A 19,583-nucleotide genomic window follows, 5' to 3' on the forward strand; every position below is an offset into this window, starting at 1 on the left:
ACTACGACGTTTCAGACTGGAAAGGGCAATGGGGAAAAATATGGCTTACCGGGGCCCTCAGACAATGTAAATGGAAAAAAAAAATTTTTTTTTTTTTAAGAACTGGCAGAGACGTAATGTGAGGCCCTTGAATTCGCGTAGAGGCCTACAAAAGGGATCCTGATTGACCCGGTAAACCCCAAAGAGTCCTCTCTCTTCAGTTTCACCAGCTTTGAAATTCTAGCCATCCTGGATCTTCTTTGCCCTTTTATTAGAAAGCCGGGAAACCCTCTCCTTTTCCACGGAAGAGGGTGAGAGAAGGGGCCTTATGGTGCATGAACGATAGAAAATTGGTCTTTTCTCTTATGTCTGACTAGTGGTACAAACAACCGTCCTGGAGGCAGGGGAATATATTTCACGCCCTCTCAAGGTCCCTTCGGTTCAAGGATACTGTCATTCTCCGGCTGCATTAGAGGGACGGCCTGCGAAGTCCAGGCTGCCATGGAAACACGCCGCCGTGTTCCTTTTTCTTACGTGGGGCGGGGCACTCCGCCCAGCCACCAATCATCCACAGGCTTTCTTGAGTGGCGGGCAGCGGCAGCGAATGGGCGAGCCGATACCGCGTGACGCGACGGGAAAGGGGGAGTTCGCGGCCCGTGGCGGCGGTGGCTACAGCGTCGACCTGGGGATCGAGCTGGAGGGACCTCGGGAGCGTGCGGAGATCTCTAGCTGGAGCGCGAGGGACCTCCCGCCGGGATGCCTGGTACTGTTTGGAGAAAAGTGGGGGAGTAGTAGGCTCTGAAGGCTTGGGTTTCGGGTCTGAAGGGGATGGCAGACCGGAGGGGGCGGGGTGGCAAGCATGGCGGCGGTGACAGGGAAAGGGTCCATGGAGGGCCCTGAGGAGGGGGTGGGGTAGCCCTAGCTAGGAAGGCTGGGTGGTCGTGAGGAAGCGTGAAGGCCTGTGGGGGTTAAGACGAGCAGAGATTACAAAGAAGCCTTTTGGGGGGTGGTAGAGGCGCCAGAAGGACGTAGGGAGAGTTGTGGGGGATGGAAAAAGGGGCGGGGAGAGAAGAGGTTAGGAAGGAGGGGAAAGGGTGTCTACGGGAAGGTGATGGAAGGGGGAGAGAAGGATAGGCAGGCTGATTGTAAATAACGAGGAAATCGGGCCTTGGAAGGTATGATAGGAAAGTGATTGCAGCGATTATAATGTTCTAATTGGAAGAGTCCTACACTGGTCCCCCTTTCCAGGTCTTGTACTTCCGCCTCATTATTTAAGCTCAGACTGCATGAGGAAGGCTAGTAGGTTACACAGAACTGATCTTTTGTTATTCCATTCCAGGGGAGCAGATGGACCCCACTGGAAGTCAGTTGGAGTCAGATTTCTCTCAGCAAGACACTCCTTGCCTGATCATTGAAGATTCTCAGCCTGAAAGCCAGGTTCTAGACGATGATTCTGGTTCTCGCTTCAGTATGCTATCTCGACACCTTCCTAATCTACAGACGCACAAAGAGAACCCTGTGTTGGTGAGTGATAGGTCGCTTGGAAATGATTGAGTAGATTTTTTTTTTCCCCTAATCTAGACCAAGCTGCAAAGTAAGTACTTAGGAGATCACTATCTTTTGCATAAAGTTGGCTGGAAAATAAAATCATTTTGGATTACTTCATGTATAGTATATTATGAAATGTATATTTCATGTTATGTATGTATATTATGTATGTATACATTATGTATGTATATTTTGTATGTATATTTTCTGGGATGTATATGTATATACGTATATTTTCTAGGATGTTGTGTCCAATAGTGAACAAACAGCTGGAGAAGAACAAGGAGACAGTAATAGTGGCTTCAATGAACATCTGAAAGAAAACAAAGCTGCAGGTGAGGTCCCTTTTGCAAGGGTGCTCTTGTTGGAGCTGGGTGGATATAAACATTATGTGGTTGTGGTGAATGTATGTAAGGAAGTCTGACACAGTATCTGGTGCACAGTAGGTACTCAAAAGGTTGGTTTTCTAATGTAGCTGATTAGATTGGTATAGTCTGCATTCTTGAATTTGTATTACAGTTTGGTGGTAAATGCCTTTTCTGCTAATATCCACTTATTTTTTTCAGAGTCTATGGATTCTTCTCATTTGGACACATGTGGTTCTATCAGTCAGGTCATTGAACAGTTACCTCAGCCAAATAGGACAAGCAGGTATACTAGTGTTTGAAGGAATTTATTTAAATGTATTAGTGGATCAGTTTTTTTATCTGTACCTGTTGTCTCATTCCAAGGATAAAAGGATTAATCTTATTTTTGTGAATTAGGAAGTGGGATTTGAGAATTGTATTAACTAGCATTCTGTTGGTACTGATAGCTGGAATCTCTTTTGTGAGGTGGGAACATTTTTTTTGCACCTACATTATTCAAATTGTGATATACCTTGTGCATGTGAAACAAGCATTCCTTATTCTTAGCTTGGATATGACTTATTACTAGAAAAAATAATCAAAAAATATTTAGGTATATTATCAAAACAGTTAAGCATGGTTTCTACCTACCAACCAAAGAACCTCTCCAGTTTTAGACCCAGAATGTTTAATTCATACCCTAAACAGTATTCAGTTTTTACTTTGTCTCCTGTATATCTTTACATTGTCCATTTATTGAGTTTATCCTCTATGTTAGGCACTAGATGGGATGTTTGATATATACTGCCATTTAATTTCATCCTTAAAGCAGTTGTACTATGCACACATTATATTTCTTCTTCCCTTACTTAGGCGGGGAAGTGATAGGCAAAGAAGTTAAAAACCTTGCTCTAGAATGCATTGCTAGTAAGTGACAGAGCTGGGCTTTGAGTCCTTCTGACTCAAGTGCCTCTCTTTCTTTTTTACTATTCAATACCCCAATTCTCCTAAGATCAAAGGAGAACGTAGGAGTCTTGGGGTGGTGGAATAGAAAAGGGAGGTAGTCAGAGAGGAGGATGTTAGTTTGAGGTCAAAGACTAGGGTTTTATCTCAAAAATGAGTGCTTTTTTTTGTGTGTGTGTTTGTGTTCTATTTAATACTCTGTGTTTGCACTTAAATTTTTTCTCTCAAATCATCAGTTGGATGCTTTAGAACAATCCCCAAATTGGTGGACTTATTTTGGCCCTCAGGTGGGTTCTAGTTGGCCCACACATAGTTGTAAAATATATTTGAATTAGTTGATAGAATTTAAAAATAGGGAAATTTCACATAGAACTTAGATTTCCAGCTTCTGGGATTACTAGGCCGGAAGTAATGCAACTGTTATATTATTGGCAGCAGTTGGCGGGAGCTGTGAGCAGCCAGCCTCTGCTTAGATAGGGCATGAGTGCTATGGTCTGTCATTGTGCCTGTAACTCACTGCTGTATTTGGATACTGAGGCCAGGTATTCTTTTTTCATTTATCCTAGGGCTTGTGCTTTTGTTCTTAAACCCAGCCACTTAACTCATTTACGTTACCTTTCTTTGCTTTTTGTAGGCATTTAAGTTTTTGTGATACCTCTTTAGGAACATGTGCCAGGCTTATCTGTGTTTTTGTGGCTCAGCATCTGAGTTTGAACCAGTGGGGACAGAATGCGTGTGTACCCCTTGTTATAACTGAATGGGTACTGTTTGAGAAGTGTCATGCTACTTCTTTTCCCTTTTTGCATCAAGGTGTTGCTCTTTCCTTAAAAAAACTACTTGAATGCTTACATTCAGTAAACGTGCAGGCACTGTGGTAGGTGTTTTAAAGCATGTTTGCCATTCTGGAGCTTACAATTTAATAGGGGAAGCAGATGTTAAATAATTACATAAATAGCTATTCAGTGAGAACTGTGATCATTGTAAAGAGGGAAAAAATAATATATAACCTAACATGGGGGATAAGGGAAAACCTCTGTGAGAAGGATGATCTAAACTATAAATACAAATTTGTTAGGCATAGTTGAAGGGCTGGGGAGAAGTGTGGCATGTGGGAGGAGGAGCTTTCCAGACACAGGGAGCAGCATGTGTAAAGGCCACAAAAACCGCAGAGAATGTGGGGTTGATTCCAAAAGAATGAAAGCTCTTCAAAACACATGTATACTGATCTCTTTATGTTGTCTTTATTCACTAATGCAGATATTTTGAAAAAGGCTGCTTGTGAACTTGTATATATCATAAAATTCCAAAAGATCTTCCTCTCTTATCTAATGTCCTATTGTGATGTAAGCCTGTGGTCCTAAACATGAAGTGTCCTAAAATACGATGCTGAGGATATTTTTATTTCCCCGTTAACATTTAAGAAAATTGAGATGATTGTAGATTCACGTGCATTTGTAAAAAATAATACAAAGAGATTCTTTGTGCACTTTTCCCAGTTTCCCCCAATGGTACCACTTTGCAAAACTATAGTATCCTTTCGCAACCAGAATATCAACATTGATAAAATCCAGTGAACTTATTCACATTTCCCTAGTTTTACTTGTACTCATGTGTGTATTAATTTTTATACAGCTTAATCACCTGTGTAGGTTTATCCACCACTGAGGTCAAAATGCCGAACAGGAGCTCCAGTGTTGCCCTTTTATAACCACACCCACCTCCCTCTCCTGTACATGAACCTCTGGCAACCACTAATTAAGACCATCCTCTGGGTAATTCCCTGGTGGTCCAGTGGGTAGGACTCTGTGCTTTCACTGCTGAGGGTGTGGGTTCAGTCCCTGGGTGGGGAACTAAGATCCAGGAAGCCGTGAAATGGGACGAAAAACAAAAAGACCATCCTCCATTGGTAAAGTTTTGTCATTTAAAATGTTATATAAATAGGATCATACAGTATATAATCTTTGGGATTGGCTTTTTTCAATTAGCATAAGTCCCAGGAGATCCATGTGAGTTGTTGCATGTATCAGTGGTTTGTTCCTTCTTATTGCTGAGTAGTGTTCCATGGATGTACCATGGATGTACCACAATTTGTTTAACCGTTTGCCTATTGAAGGAAATCTGGGTTGATTCTAGTTTTTGGCTAATGTAAATAAAGCTGCTATGAACATTTGCATACAGGTTTTTGTAAGTCTTCATATCTCTAGGATAAATGTCCAGGTGGGCAATTGCTGGGTCATATGGTAGTTGCCTGTTCAGTTTTTTAAGAAACTGCTGAACTGTTTTCTAGAATGGCTGTATCGTTTTACAGCCCCACTAGCAGTGTGTGAGACATCCAGTTTCTCTCCATTCTCACCAGCATCTGGTGTTGTCACTGTTGTTTATTTTAGCCATTCTGATAAGTGTGTGATGATATCTCATTGAGGTTTTAATTTGCATTTCCCTAATGGCTAATGATGTTGAACATCTTTTCATGTGCTTCTCTGCCATCTGTACATCCTCTTCAAGGAAATGTCTGTTCATGTCTTTTGCCTATTTTCTAACTGGATTTTTTAAATTTTGTTTTGAGACTTCTTTATATATTCTATATATTAGTCCTTTGTAGCATATGTGGTTTGCAAATATTTTCTCCTACTCTGTAGCTTTTCATCCTCTTAAGAGGTTTTTTTCCCTAGAGCATGTTTTTAATTTTGATGAAATCTGTGAAATATTTTTAAGAGTGATAGAAATACATAATTTATTTTAAAAAGAACTTATTATGAAAAGCAAAGAGTCCATTCCCACCATTGGTCCCCTTTCACAGAGGTAACGCTTTTTAAGTGTTTGTGCTTTTATTTCTTTGGGGTTATCTTCCTAGCTCTTAATACTGTTGTAAAACTAAGTAACACTGTTGTATTACCATTTCTTGTTTTATCAAATTAAGACACCTGAGTTCCATAATGAAAGATGAGGTTTTAACTCACAACAATATTCTTCTAATTTTTGATAATTGTTTTATTTCTTTTATTGGCTACTTCTGTATTTCTAAATAATATATTTAAACCTTTGTTTTCTTTTTCCATCAGTTTTGGATAGTGGAGAAAAGTTTAATATCAGTACTGTTTTTTGTCTATAATTGGATTAATTTCAAGCCTCTTCTGATTCACCTAATCATTCTAATTAAATATTTATTGAGTATTTCCTATATGCCAAACACTGTTGAGTTTTGGGGATACAAAGTGATCAGGAGAGATAAGAAACCCTAGACCTTAATGGAGCTTAAGTTCTGGTATGGGATATAGCAATACATGATAGATAAGTAAAAATATATAGTATCTTAGACTCTGATAGGACTGAAGAGAAAAATAAAGCAGAAAAGGGGATGGGAAACATCAAAGGAATTGCAAGTTTAGGTAGGGTGACTTAGGGGATGCTTTAGTGATGTGACATTTGACTAAAAATCTTAAGTAAGTGATCTCTGCTATTATTTGGGATAAATGTAATCCATGCATAGAGAACAGCAAATGCAAAGGCCCTGAGAGAAGCATGTGCCTGGAATAATTGAGAAATGACAAGGAGGTTAGTGTGGATGGCGTGGAGTGCTTGAGAGGAGTGGGAGAAGAGGTCAGGGAAGTAAAGAGGGAACGAGAATATATAAAGCCTTATGGATCATTGTGAGGAATTTGGCTGTTACTCTTAGGAAAGTAACGGTTTTGAGCAGAGGAATGACATGATCTGACTTAGATTTAAACAGGATCACTCTGGCCGCTGGATCAAGAATAGACTGAAGAGTATACAATTTTCATTTGTCCATTATACCTCAATAAAGCTGGGAAAAATAAAAATTAAAAAAAAAAAAAGCTCTTCAGATTAAATTTTAAAAGGACTAGTCTGAAGGGAGAGCAAGGGCAGAGTCAGGAAGACCTACTAGGAGACTACTGAAATAATTTAGGCAAAATGTGACAGTGGCTAGACCAGAGTAGAAGTGGATGAGGAGTGGTGAGATTCTGGGTTTTTGAAAATATGATTCAAAGGTAGATTGGATGTGAAGTATGCGAGAGATGAAGGAGGTAACAGTGATTCCATGTTTTTCGTTTGGGAACTAGAAGAATGGAGTTTCTGTTAATTGAGATGAGAAGACTGTAGGGGAAGGTCAGTTATAGACCTGTTAAAGTTGAGCTGCCTTTTCAATTGCCAGTTGGAGGCGGTTGACAATGTGAATGTCTGGAGAAGGTCTAAGCTGGAGATTTAAAATTGCAGAGTCATAAGCATATGGATGATGTTCAAAGCCATGAGTCTGGATAAGATCACTAAGGGGGTGAGTGTAGGTGAAGAAGAGGTCCAAGGACTCACTGTGCCTACGAGCATTAGGAACTTGAAGAAAACCACCAAAAGAGACTGAGGAAGATCCAAGGTGTGTGGTTTGTGCTGTCTTTCATTGCTCTTCTACTTTTTGTCATACACGCTCCTGACTTTCTTTCCCTATGCTTCCTGGGGTCAGGCATCTGGTCCTCCCAGTTGTAACATTCTATTTTATTTTTGTGAAAGTCTTTATTCAGTCCTTTTTCTCTTCCTTGGATCATGGTCCTCAACTTTGCAAATTTATGTTTTCTTCTCTTTTATGCTTATTAAACTTATGCATAATGGTCTTTATATGAAATGTTACAAGGAGGCAAAAATGTCATCTATAATTCTGCCACCCAGAGGCTAATTGCTGTAAACATTTTGGCTTATTTTCTCTTGTTTTTTGTTGTTGTTGTTGTGCACTTAGTAAACATAGTTGACATGGGAAGTAAAAGTTCGTGTGTTTCTTGGCCCTTTTGCTTAACAACATGAGCAATTAATTTCCCCTGGCAATTAAAGCTCTAAATAACATTTGCCCCAAGTTTTTTATTTTAAAAGTTTAAACGCACAGTAGAGATGAAAAGATACTATGCATTTTTTCAAAAGATACTATGCATTTTTTCTGTGTGTGTATAAAATATACTGTTTTGAAACAAAGTTGCAGAAATCATAGTTCCCCTCAGATACTTTAGCATTCATCCCCTAAGAAAAATATTATCCTATATTATCATAATACCCTTATCACACCTAAGAAAATATCAATTCTGTAACACCTAGTAATAAGTGCATATTCAGATTTTCCAAGTTGTCTCAAAGGTGGCTTTATTTTTATTTTTTTATTTTTTGGCTTTATATTTTATACGTATATATATTTTATCCAGTATCCAATCCAGATTTATGGTTTACATGTTGCATTTGGTTGTTTTGAACATTTTTAACGGCTGCATAAATTCCATTTTATGGATTATGAAATTAGTTAATCATTTACCTACTGTTGGGCTTACAGTAGTAGGTTGTTTGTTAGTCACAGTGAACTTCGAAAGTAAGTTTGTATAAGGATCTTTTCATATTTCAAATTATTTTTTACAGTTGAAATTACTAGGTATGAACATTTTTTAGAGCTCTTGATACATATTTCCCAGTTGTTCTGCAGAAAGGTTCTATTAGTTTATACTCTCATAAACAGTATGTGATAATGCTAATCTCACCTCAGGTTTGGGCAGCACTGAATAGTAGTACAGTATTTACAGTTTTTCTTTTCTAATTTGATTGGCAACAAATGGTTTCTCTGATTTCTTACATGTTTAAAGATACTTGTTTTCTTTTTTTTGTGAGTTGTCTTTTCTGTTGTTTGTCCATTCATATCTTGAGCTTCTTCTTAGGAGTTCCTTGTATATTATGGAGACTATTTTTTTGTTATATTGTTGCAGATATTTTTTCCTAATTGTTATGTGTCTTTTACTATTGTTTATCATTTTTTGACCTGTGATGTCTTCTTTTCAATACACAGACCTCTTACCTGAATTTTTTTCAGCCACTGTGGTTCTATGTTATGTATTCTAAGAATTTTTGCTAAAATTCTTTTGCGAACTGTGTTCTATTAAATAGATGTTTTTTTTGTTTGTTTGTTTTTTTGCGGTACGTGGGCCTCACTGTTGTGGCCTCTCCCGTTGTGGAGCACAGGCTCCGGACGCACAGGCTCAGCGGCCATGGCTCACGGGCCTAGCTGCTCCGCGGCCTGTGGGATCTTCCCGGACTGGGGCACGAACCTGTGTCCCCTGCATCGGCAGGCGGACTCTCAACCACTGCACCACCAGGGGAGCCCAATAGATGTATTTTTGAGCCCCTTCTCTGCACATCTAATGTACATCTTCTCTTGTCACTTGTCAGTAATTCTCTTGAGTGCAAGATTTTTCTATCCCTGCTCAGATTTTTTCAGAGAAAGATAAAAATCAAGTATGTTTGTTTCTTCCTCTGTCTCTTATTTGTATTACTTAATTCTGTACTACAGTGTTTTGAGTTGTTAACCTTTTAGGTGCCTTTTGTAGAAAGAAGCAATAATGGGGTGAGGTTTTTTACTTTTTCAAATTTGCTTAAAACGTGGTTGGTGTGTGGGGAGTCACAATAAAATTTAAAGAGTTCTTTCAGCAAAATATCCCGGCCTATCTGCGAACACATGATTGTGTCTTTTTGCTGTATAGTGTTTTGGGAATGTCAGTGGAATCTGCTCCTCCTGTGGGTGAAGAGAAGGAAGAAGAGGTGGAAGAGAAGGAGAAAGAGGAAAAGGAAGGAGATATTTCAGACGATACCACACACTCCCTTGGTGCTGAAGGTAGCTTTATGCCTTTTTCAGGATAGTAGATTGGTCTAACCCCTTTAACATGAGCATGCAGATGTCTAAATTTCTCCCTTTTATCAGGTTATAGATTTCTTATCATTAAATTGAGAATAGTCATTAGGAAATTTGCTGGTAGTCTAAGATAATCCACCTAATTTGGTGTTCAGGAATTTTTAGCTCATTTTTTAGCCCCCTTTCTGCTTACTGACTCCTACTTCTTTTGTATTCATTTGTTTTTCAAATATTTTTGGGATGCATGCCTTGTGGGGTGGAATTACAGTCTGAAGTACAGTGCTCTGTGTGTGTGTGTGTGTGTGTGTGTGTGTGCGCGCGCGGTGGGGGGTGGCTTATGTATTTCTTTAGAAAGTAGAAATAGTCTACCTTTAGTAGGTGCTTGTAAGGTTTTATAGTACACAGTTTTTTGCTTCATTATGCGTTTTCCCCCTTTGTTATTGTGCTTTTATTCTTAATTTTATTTTGAAAAAATTTGGGGGGCAGGGCTTTGATGTGAAGGACTTAATATGACCTTCTTTTGCTAAAGGGCAGCACCTTGCGTAGTACAAAATGTTGTGGGATGATACCTAATTTCTTGGGGTTTTCTTCCTAGATCCTGCCTCATCACAGCTGGGCTTTGGGGTTCTAGAACTCTCCCAGAGCCAGGATGTTGAGGAACAAACTGTGCCACGTGAAGCAGACAATCTACAGTCAGTAACCACCAACTCTGCTTATACTAGGCTATCTGATGTGGATGCTAATATTGGTACGTAACATGTTTTCTGGCATTTAGAGTTTGTTTATAAGTATTTTCCTCCCTTGCTAGAGCTAGTTGTTTTTTCCTTGATATATCTTATAGCTATCTAAGTTAATATAATCTAAGTTAGTATAGTAAGGTTGTAGAGTTGTCTGGCGAGTACTTGTCAGTTGATGGCTTGCATACCAAGGTTTTTTGTAAGTGGGTAATTGGTTATTTTCCTTTCTGGAATGATGCCTGTATATATTTTCAGTTTGTATTTCTTTCTTTAAAATCTTTGCCTTTTAAAAAGCATTTGGGACTACTTCTAGTTCTTTGAAAAATTAAATATCTCCTTCCTGTCTTCTTCTAAAACTTTAAGCAATTAAGCATGAAGAACAGTCTAATGAAGGTATCCCCATGGCAGCACAGCATGAAGGTATCCCCATGGCAGCACAGCCCAGCAAGGATATCCCTATGGCAGCACAGCCCAGTAAGGATGTACCTGTGGTAGAAGAGCAAAATTCACCACCTGCAAGGTAAACCAAGTTCTTTCTAGAAAGTATTTTTGGGTTTCTGCTATTGGGTTACACTAATTTCACTTGGCCAGGTGGAAACACTTTTAGGAATTCTTGATTTCTTTCCCCCACCCCTTGCCCTGGGCATATTTATGGTCCAGTAGAAACATTTATTGTTTATGAATTCTCATTGTGTCATCTTATCTTTAGGCGTATTACAAGCCAAATTTATTGCTGCTCTAACTGTAAAGATGATCCCTTAATCTTTGGTTGCTACTCCTCCTCTCTGTTCTTTGTCTGCAGAGGCACTATCTCTCGGTGGGATGTCTTTCTAAATTCTCTAGTGTTGTAAGAGTCACAAGAATATTATATTTGAAAGTCTACTGTTTTTATACTTGAGGAGCACCCAGATTGCTTTGGGTCCTCAGGTATCCTGCATCTGGTAGCTTATGGCATAGATAAATAGGGAGGTATTCTTTTCCCATGTCTTTCAGGCTCTTAACTTGGTGGGACTTGGGCAGTATACCCTTGTTCTGCCTATGGTGATTGTTGTATCCAAAACAGCATTGTCTCTGGTCAATACCTCAAGTTTAGATATGGCAGAGGACAAGTGGGATGCTTCCATTTTGGAGGAGGGAATGAGTAAACATTTAGTATTCTTTTGTTTCTTCCTTCAGTAGAAACAGTGGGGAATGGGGTACTGAACAAAGTTGAATATCAAGAGAAGGCTTTCTAATGCAAAACACTCAGCTTAACGGGGGCTGACTTTTTCCGCTTTTCCTTAGGAAATTACTCTCTAGGTAGTTTTGCTATCCTGTTTACTCTGGGGAATGGCAGAGTAGGTGAACCTCCTAAGTCTCTGGAAAGGAGTCAGCAGTGAGTGTCTTACATGTGTAAGTAGTATTTGTGTGAAGGAGTCTTGGTTTGGGGCTTGGGTTGAGTAGACCAGATCAAAAAGGTCAGCAGAAGATAACGTGTGTGGCTGGTGCAGAGGATGATTTACATCCAAGCTCTTTATGTGGGAGGTCATTGTTAGTTCTAGCATTGTTGCGGTCTGGATCACACTGCTTCATGCACCTCTAGATAACAACGTATGAAACAAAAATCCCTAACTCACTTATCAGAAATCTTGGACAGCATGCAGCACTGCAGTGAGCGGAGTGGAAAAGAGGTATTGCTTTGTGAGAGACTGAGACACACTTTGAAATGGGCTGAGGGCTTTGCATCATTATAAAGTGTAGCTTATTTCACTTTTAATAAATAGTTTCTGGAAGTTTTGAAATTAAAAAAGGAAAACACACAAAACAGGAAATGCTTCTTTGTTCAAAGATGAAAGCCTTTGAACATAATAACTTTTTCTCCTGGTGATATGAATTTCCTAGGTCAGAGGACATGCCTGCTAGTCCTAAAGGCTCTCTTGCTGCTGTGGAAACAAAAGAACAAATATCTGTTCAAGAACTTCTGGAAGGTGGGATGCAGATTCAGAAGTCACCAGAGCCTGAGGTTTTGTCAACTCAGGAAGACTTGTTTGACCAGAACAATAAAACAGGTACAAAGAGTAATTAGTTGCTGTAGCTCTTCTTTTCTGAAGATCTAAACTTTTATTTCTGTTCTGAGGCTAATGTTTTAAGTCAGAAGGCACTTTATAGGTGTGCAGACTTGTTTGTGGTGTGGAAGGAAAGTACGTTTCTAGCTGATTAATGAGAAGGGCTTTTGGGAAATAATTGCTATTTAACGTGTGTTAGCATAATTTTCTTTCTCTTTTGGAAATGGAGATATTGAAGAATACTAGCTAATAATATGGCAGATTTAATGTTATGGACAGAGTAGCTATTTCTGTTGTCATAAGTCTTCAAATCTTCAATATCATGATAATTAAGTGAAGATTTTCATGTTCACCTGGGTAACAGTCACTTATTCATCTGTTTATTAGTTCCTCTGCCACAAATAGGAAGTTACGGTCCAGCAGAAAGAACATAATACCTTTAGAAGACTAGAATGGCATTTGTGTCACTTTTCATTAACCCCCACCAGTGTCCCATGCTGCAACCTCACAGAGCCAGGAAGCTTCAGTAACAATCAGAAAAATAGGATGTTTTGGTTGTAAGTAGGGAGGAAGAGAAGGTTATACTCCTGTACTATGCTGTGAATGTGTGCAGGACATACAGAGCATCACCCAGAAACCTTTTCTGGTCTCCCATTAAAGCTACAAGGTTGTATTTAAGAAATTTCTTTGTTCTTGCAATTAATACAGCTGATACTCCATTTGTTGCTAAGGAGAAGGGACCAACAGGAGCCTCTTCATAGTATAAATCAGTAATGGCTGCTCATATATCCTTTTACTTGCGCTTTAGTATTTCTTTCTGTCTTTTGAGGAGCCCAGGTTCTAATCATGAAAATTGCTGCGTTCATATCATCAGGTGTCATGCACATCGTTTGGACTTCTCCCATCTGCATCATGGCGTGATCTTTACTTCACCTTAGGTAGACCTTGGAATAAAGGGCTCGCTTGCTGTCTTATAATAGAAACTTGAGAAGAAAGAAGTTCAGCCAAGGAGAGGTTTAAGCGTCCTGGCTTTTCTTCTCCAAGCTTCTATCATGACAGAAAGGACTAAGGAGTTCTTTTCGTCAATTCTTTATTAAAGAAACCCATAATTCATTAGGGAGAGGATGTTTAATGGTCACTCAAGATTTGCATTAGTGTGGCATTCCACTAATTGTACTGCAGTTAGAAAACAGTTTCTGCCCTCTTGGAACGTGGGTGGATATATGAATATTATGCTTTTTGTACTACTGAGTGTGTTTTGTTTTTTTTGACAATTCAGTAATGTCAGTATGAGAAGTAAATGCAACTAGAATTTTTTTTTTTTCTCAGTAGCTTCTGATGGTTGCTGTACTCCTTCAAGGGAAGAAGGTGGGTGTTCTCTGGCTTCCACACCTGCCACCACTTTGCACCTCCTGCAGCTCTCTGGTCAGAGGTCTCTTGTTCAGGAGAGTCTTTCCACGTAAGTAAGCCTAAAATAACCCTTTCAAGGAAACATGTGCCTGATGGTTTCAGGCTAAGGTTGAAAGAGCTAAAGTTGGTAGTCCAGAAGTCTTTTTGAAACTGAAAAGTAAACTCTAGGCTTAAGAATTTTGGGGAATAAGAACTTAGTGGAATTATCGAAGGCAGGTAGATCTGCTCTCCCATTTGGAGATTTTAAAATTGTAGCCCAAAGGTTTCACCAGGAAAGAAACCGCCCAGTTATTTAGAGACTGTTACATGTCCAAAACAAGCTGCCTGCTGCTCCATTTGGCTAGCAGTTCTTCCCATTTAATGGCATAGGGGTGCAGAAGAGGTTATGCTAGAGTTGACAGTAGTTGGATTTCTTTATCCATATTAGGGCAAAGAGGTTGGTTTTTTTTTTTTATAGGAATGTACATGATCTTTCTCATAATAGGCAAAAAATGGAGTAAATATTTGTCTCAAATCTGCAGATGAATTAATTTTTTTAGCACTATCTCATCCTACTTTTCAGTCATGATGTCCTTGTGTCTGGTCATTTACTTTCTCTTGTAATCATATGGCTTTTCCCTTAATCTTTTTTTTTTTTTAATTCTAATTTTGGATATGTCTGGTGTGAGAAATCGTTATTGAAGTATTGTTCATGGCTCTTCTACCAACGTCAGTTAGCTGTTTGAGAGAAGCGCTAATAAGTACTTGAATGAGTTACAGATATTTTTGCTGTTAAAAAGTAGAAAGCAAGTGCGAAGCTGTAGCTGTGGTAAAATAACCTGTGGCTCTCTCTTTGTATAAAGGAATTCCTCAGACCTTGTTGCTCCTTCCCCTGACGCCTTCCGATCTACCCCCTTTATCGTTCCTAGCAGTCCCACAGAGCAAGAAGGGAGAAAAGGTGAGCTCTCTTGATCTGTCTGTTGATCTCAGGTTAGAAGAGGGGCAGCACTTCTTCTGCCTTGTGAAGTGTACTGTTCCTTTATGTGTTAGAACACTATGACCTCACCTATTTGCTAGGACTCATGTCTAAGCTTCAGGGGAGTGGCCTAGTGTTAAGTGCTTTCCTCAGTTCTTTGCTCTTCTAGCACTGATTCTTCTGAGAGTTCTGTATTGACAACTTAATTTTTGGAAAGACCTTTAAGGGAAAATTGTTCAAGTTGAACTCAAATGAATTATCAATAGTATAATGAAGACCTTTATTGCTATTGGCCTAATAGTCTCCAGCAACATGGTAACATGTTACTGGTCAGAGGGAACCAAAAATTGTTTCTTTTGTTCTTTATAGGTTATTTCTGCTATTATCAAAGCAGTTTTAGCCAAAGAGTGGTTAGGAGCAGGTGGTAGAAATTTTGACTTAATTCCCTTCCTCCTTTGAGGACCTAGTGATTTTATATTACTTTATTCACAAGAAAGTTTTTCTTTTTGCTTAATATATGTCATTATCTAAACCTCTTTTGCTCTGTTCTAGTCTCCTATCCAGTCATTCAAGATATTTATAAATTTTTCCTACTTCTACAAAGCCTTTTCCAATAAATTCCATGATTTTTTTCCTTTTCATTCTTTCACATATCAATAATGGTACAATAGCTAATATTTATTGAACACTTATTTTATGCCAGGCACTGTTCTTTTTGCTTCTGTTTCGTTCTAGGTTCTTCTGTTTGTTTCTTTTTTAGTTTTTTCTTTAATCCTCACAACAGTCCTAAGAAGTAGGTGTTACTTTTAGCCCCATTTTACAGATGAGAAAATGGAGGCACAGAGAGATTTCACAACTAAGTCATAGAGGCAGGATTTGAACTTGGGCAGCTGCCTCCAGAGCCTGTGCTCATGGGTTTTCATTTACCCATGACAAAATTTAATCTTAGACTTTCTTCTGTCACAAAGTTTGTGTCTGGCTATTTTCTCGTGAAATCAATGTAGGTATCCAAATGGACTAATATCATTCTAAGCATAACATGATTAGTGATATTTTCAGTGAAAAATAAAAGTGAATCCATTCTATAAAAAATGCTGTTAATGCAAGTTAAGTTTGGCTTATCCTTAGAACCATTTTTTCTATCTGTAGTGTGAACACTGAAGATATATAAAAATAATTATATTAAAAATGCTTTCTCCCTGACTGTAAACATAATTAGTACTTACTGTGGAAAGTTTGGAAAGCATATGGGAAAGTAATCAGAAGAAAATAAAAATCACCTGTGATACCACAGTCCAGATATAATTAGTATTTGGATATGTGTGTTTCCTTTCAGAGTGTTTTCTATGCATAAATATAAAGAAGTATGTTTACACAAGTGGGATCATGTTATGTATATGATTCAGTGTTTCTTTTTTCATGTAACATTGTATTTTCCTTTGTCAATTATATTTTAGATTTAATGCATTTGCTTAATGTGTGCATAACTGTGCTACTGTGTATGCTTTTTTGTATTTTGTTGTTGTTGTCTAAGAATGTTAACCTAAAGCCTTTTTATATGTAGTGCTTAGAACAGTCCTTAATAAGTGCTTTGTCACGGCAATAAAGATCAAAAGGTGTAATGAAAATACTTAACACAGCTGTGGTAGTGTAATAAAGGCCTATAGCATCAGTTCCCGAACCTAGCATTAGAGTGGAGTGTGCGTTTGAGGCCAAGCTAAGCAGCAGGGGTAGATATTGAGGTGGAGGTGGGGCGGGTACCTGGTAGCATGAATGTGGATTATAGGGAAAAACTAAATGGCATAGGTACTTTGTTAGAGTGGTCTAAAGGAAGCCTGTTTGGGGTCAAGCTGTAAGATAGGGGGAAAGGGGTTGATGAATCAAATACCTAGCAAGCTAGGCTGGCTCTGAGGAAGATCTTGTTAGCCTACAGGTGGGTAGGATACTATACAAAAAGCAGTGTTTTGTGTTTTGTTTGTGTTTATGTTTCCCTCCTGAGCAATTTGTCTCAGGATTAGTGTCCTGTACTTTGTTCTTTGATAAATCATTGCTGATTGTCATTGATAAGATTTTTTTTTTCCTTCTTCTCTATTTGTCCTGGCATCCACCTCTCTGCACTTAGCAGTTAATGCAAATAAAATTAGTTCATAAATATGTAGATATTTACTTAGAGTGGTGAACAAGTTCACTGCCTTTCAAGGCTTGTGGTTAAATTAGGTGCCATTAATCTGGGCGTTCCTATGCAAATGTGAAAACTGAGCTATAATCAGGAAAGGGTCTCAGAGGAACCAAGTTAATTTACTATCATATGGATGGATGGGTATTCCTAGATGAACCCTATTTTAATCTGTATCTGAGTATTTTAGGAGTGTGGACTTCCCTCCCCCAGGGGAATAAAGTGTTGCTAGATTTCTAGGACTCAATCTTCTATTAACCTATCAGCTTTTCTGAAAATTGTCACTGTTTTTTTTAGGGATGAAAATATCTGAATATAATTGTTATCAGTGGTATTGGAACATGAATAGTATCGATGAGTGCTTATTTCTCAATTTGTTTTTCCTGTTCTAAACTAGATGAGCCAATGGATATGTCAGTGTTATCTGAAGGGGGAGAGTCTTTTCAGAAGAAACTCCAAGGTGATGAACCGGTAGGGATAGAAAACCCCCCTCTCCCACCTGAGCCCACTATATCACCACAAGCCTCAACACCGGTATCTCAGAGCACACCAGTCTTCACTCCTGGGTCACTTCCTGTTCCATCCCAGCCTGAGTTTTCTCATGTGAGTATCATAGAAAAAGTTTTTTCCTCTTAACATCTTTTTTTTTTTTTTTTTTTTTTTTTTTTTTTGGCGGTACGCGGGCCTCTCACTGTTGTGGCCTCTCCCATTGCGGGGCACAAGCTCCAGACGCACAGGTTCAGCGGCCATGGCTCACGGGCCCAGCCGCTCCGCGGCATGTGGGATCTTCCCAGACCGGGGCACAAACCCACGTCCCCTGCATCGGCAGGCGGACTCTCAACCACCGCGCCACCAGGGAAGCCCTTAACATCTTTTTTTTAAACAACTGTATTGAGGTATAATTTACAAACCATAAAACTCACCCATTTTAAGTGTATAGTTTAGTGATATTTTAGTAAATTTACAGAATTGTGTAGCTGTTATCAGAATCTAGTTTTAGAACATTTCCAGGGTCATCTAACATCTTGATATACTTTTTATGTTTGAATTTTGTACTATGTCTTTTTTTTTTTTTTTTTTTTTTTGCGGTACGCGGGCCTCTCACTGTTGTGGCCTCTCCCGTTGCGGAGCACAGGCTCCGGACGCGCAGGCTCAGCGCCCAGCCGCTCTGCCGCATGTGGGATCTTCCCGGACCGGGGCGCGAGCCCGTGTCCCCTGCTTCGGCAGGCGGACTCTCAACCACTGCGCCACCAGGGAAGCCCTATGTCTTTTTTTTTTTAAACGTCTTTATTGGAGTATAATTTGTACTATGTCTTTAAATTCTTAAAAATGTTGCTTTGAAGTTGAAAGGGGGCATTAATCATTATTCTGCCTTAACACACGAACTTCTCACTAAATCAACCCTAGGCTTTCCACCAGTTGTCAGTATCTCCTTTCAAGATGTTCAGGGGCCTCAAACTTCTTCATTTTGGAGAAACCACTTTTGGAGCCTCCTGAGTTCTAATCTGTGCTATAGCCTTCTATTCCTGGTATATAACTGTCACCTCCCTTTCATTGTCTTTGGAGATTGTCCTTACCTGTCTTTGTGTTGGATTCCTCTTGGGCTCCGTGTCTTCTTGCTTGGTTTACTCCCTCATTTTGATGGAGGACATTCTTTAGTAGCATACTTTCTATTCTCATACATGATTCATAGTTTGTAGGAGTATAGAATTTTAGGTGGAAATATTTTTCCTTTAAACTTTTGAAAGCATCACTCTACCGTCTTCAGACTTCCAGTGTTGCTGTTCAGAAGTGTGGCCAGTTTGATTTTGATCTTTAATATTTGAGCTGTTTTTTTTCCTTACTGGAATCTTGTAGATTTTTCTTTTTATCCCCAGTGTTCTGAAACTTCCAGACCCTTGGCATAGGTCTGTTTTCCTTCATTGTGTTGGTAAGCCCTCTCAATCTAGAAACTCAAGCCCTTCAGTTCAGGGACATTTAATTATTTAATTTCTTCCCTTTTGTTCTTTTTTTTTTTTCTTAATGGAATACCGATTGTTTGGATATTCATACTCCTAGAATAGTCTTGTAATTTTATTATTTTGTGTCCTACTTTCCATCTCTCTCTCCTTTTGTTTAACTTTCTGGATGATTTCCTCAACTATTTTTTTTTTAAACTTAAAAAAACCCCTCACTTTATTGAGATATAATTCATGCATTGTGTTGTTCACCCTTTTAAAGTGTATAATCTAGTGGCTTTTAGTATATTCACAAAGTTGTATAGTTATTCACCAGAGTCTAATTTTAGAACATTTTCATCATGCTCCCCCTCCACCCCCAACAAAAGACCCCATGCTTATTAACAGTCACTCCCATTTCCCCCACCCCCAGCCCTAGTCAATCACTAATCTACTTTGTGTCTCTATGGATTTGCCTGTTCTGGGCATTTCACGTAAGTGGAATTATACAATATGTAGTCTTTGGTGACTGGTTTCTTTACTGTATAATGTTTGCACAGTTCATCCACGTTCTGACATGTATCAAAACTTCATTCGTTTTTATTCTGAATAATGCTGTATATGTACATACCACGTTTTATTCATCCATTTATCAGTTGATGGACATTTGGGTTGTTTCCCCTTCTTGGTTATTATAAATAATGCTGTGTACATTTGTGTGCAAGTTTTTGCGCAGATGTGTATTTTTATTTCTCTTTATATAATTAGGAGTGCAACTGCCAGGTTCAACCATTTTTTAACTTTCTCTGAAACACT

The 19,583-nt window shown here is 38.9% G+C and overlaps 1 protein-coding gene across 4 annotated transcripts in view; it reads left to right on the forward strand.

The window, feature by feature from the left end:
• The first annotated feature begins 577 nt into the window (after nt 1-577).
• The window catches only part of TP53BP1 (tumor protein p53 binding protein 1), a 73,803-nt gene continuing 54,797 nt past the window's right edge, over nt 578-19,583 (forward strand). The window contains exons 1-11 of one of the 4 annotated variants that reach the window (XM_082617367.1): nt 578-742; nt 1,319-1,503; nt 1,769-1,862; nt 2,094-2,178; nt 9,359-9,489; nt 10,103-10,255; nt 10,608-10,764; nt 12,126-12,292; nt 13,619-13,748; nt 14,542-14,636; nt 17,228-17,433. In XM_082617367.1, the coding sequence (XP_082473493.1) occupies nt 736-742; nt 1,319-1,503; nt 1,769-1,862; nt 2,094-2,178; nt 9,359-9,489; nt 10,103-10,255; nt 10,608-10,764; nt 12,126-12,292; nt 13,619-13,748; nt 14,542-14,636; nt 17,228-17,433 (1,410 nt within the window). In that variant the 5' untranslated portion in view covers nt 578-735. The remainder of the gene's footprint in view (nt 743-1,318; nt 1,504-1,768; nt 1,863-2,093; nt 2,179-9,358; nt 9,490-10,102; nt 10,256-10,607; nt 10,765-12,125; nt 12,293-13,618; nt 13,749-14,541; nt 14,637-17,227; nt 17,434-19,583) is intronic. The other 3 variants (XM_082617368.1, XM_082617365.1, XM_082617366.1) reach the window with 3 other exon arrangements.

This window comes from Mesoplodon mirus (genome assembly GCF_964341445.2).
Source record: "Mesoplodon mirus genome assembly, chromosome: 4".
NCBI classification, from domain to species: Eukaryota; Metazoa; Chordata; class Mammalia; order Artiodactyla; family Ziphiidae; genus Mesoplodon; species Mesoplodon mirus.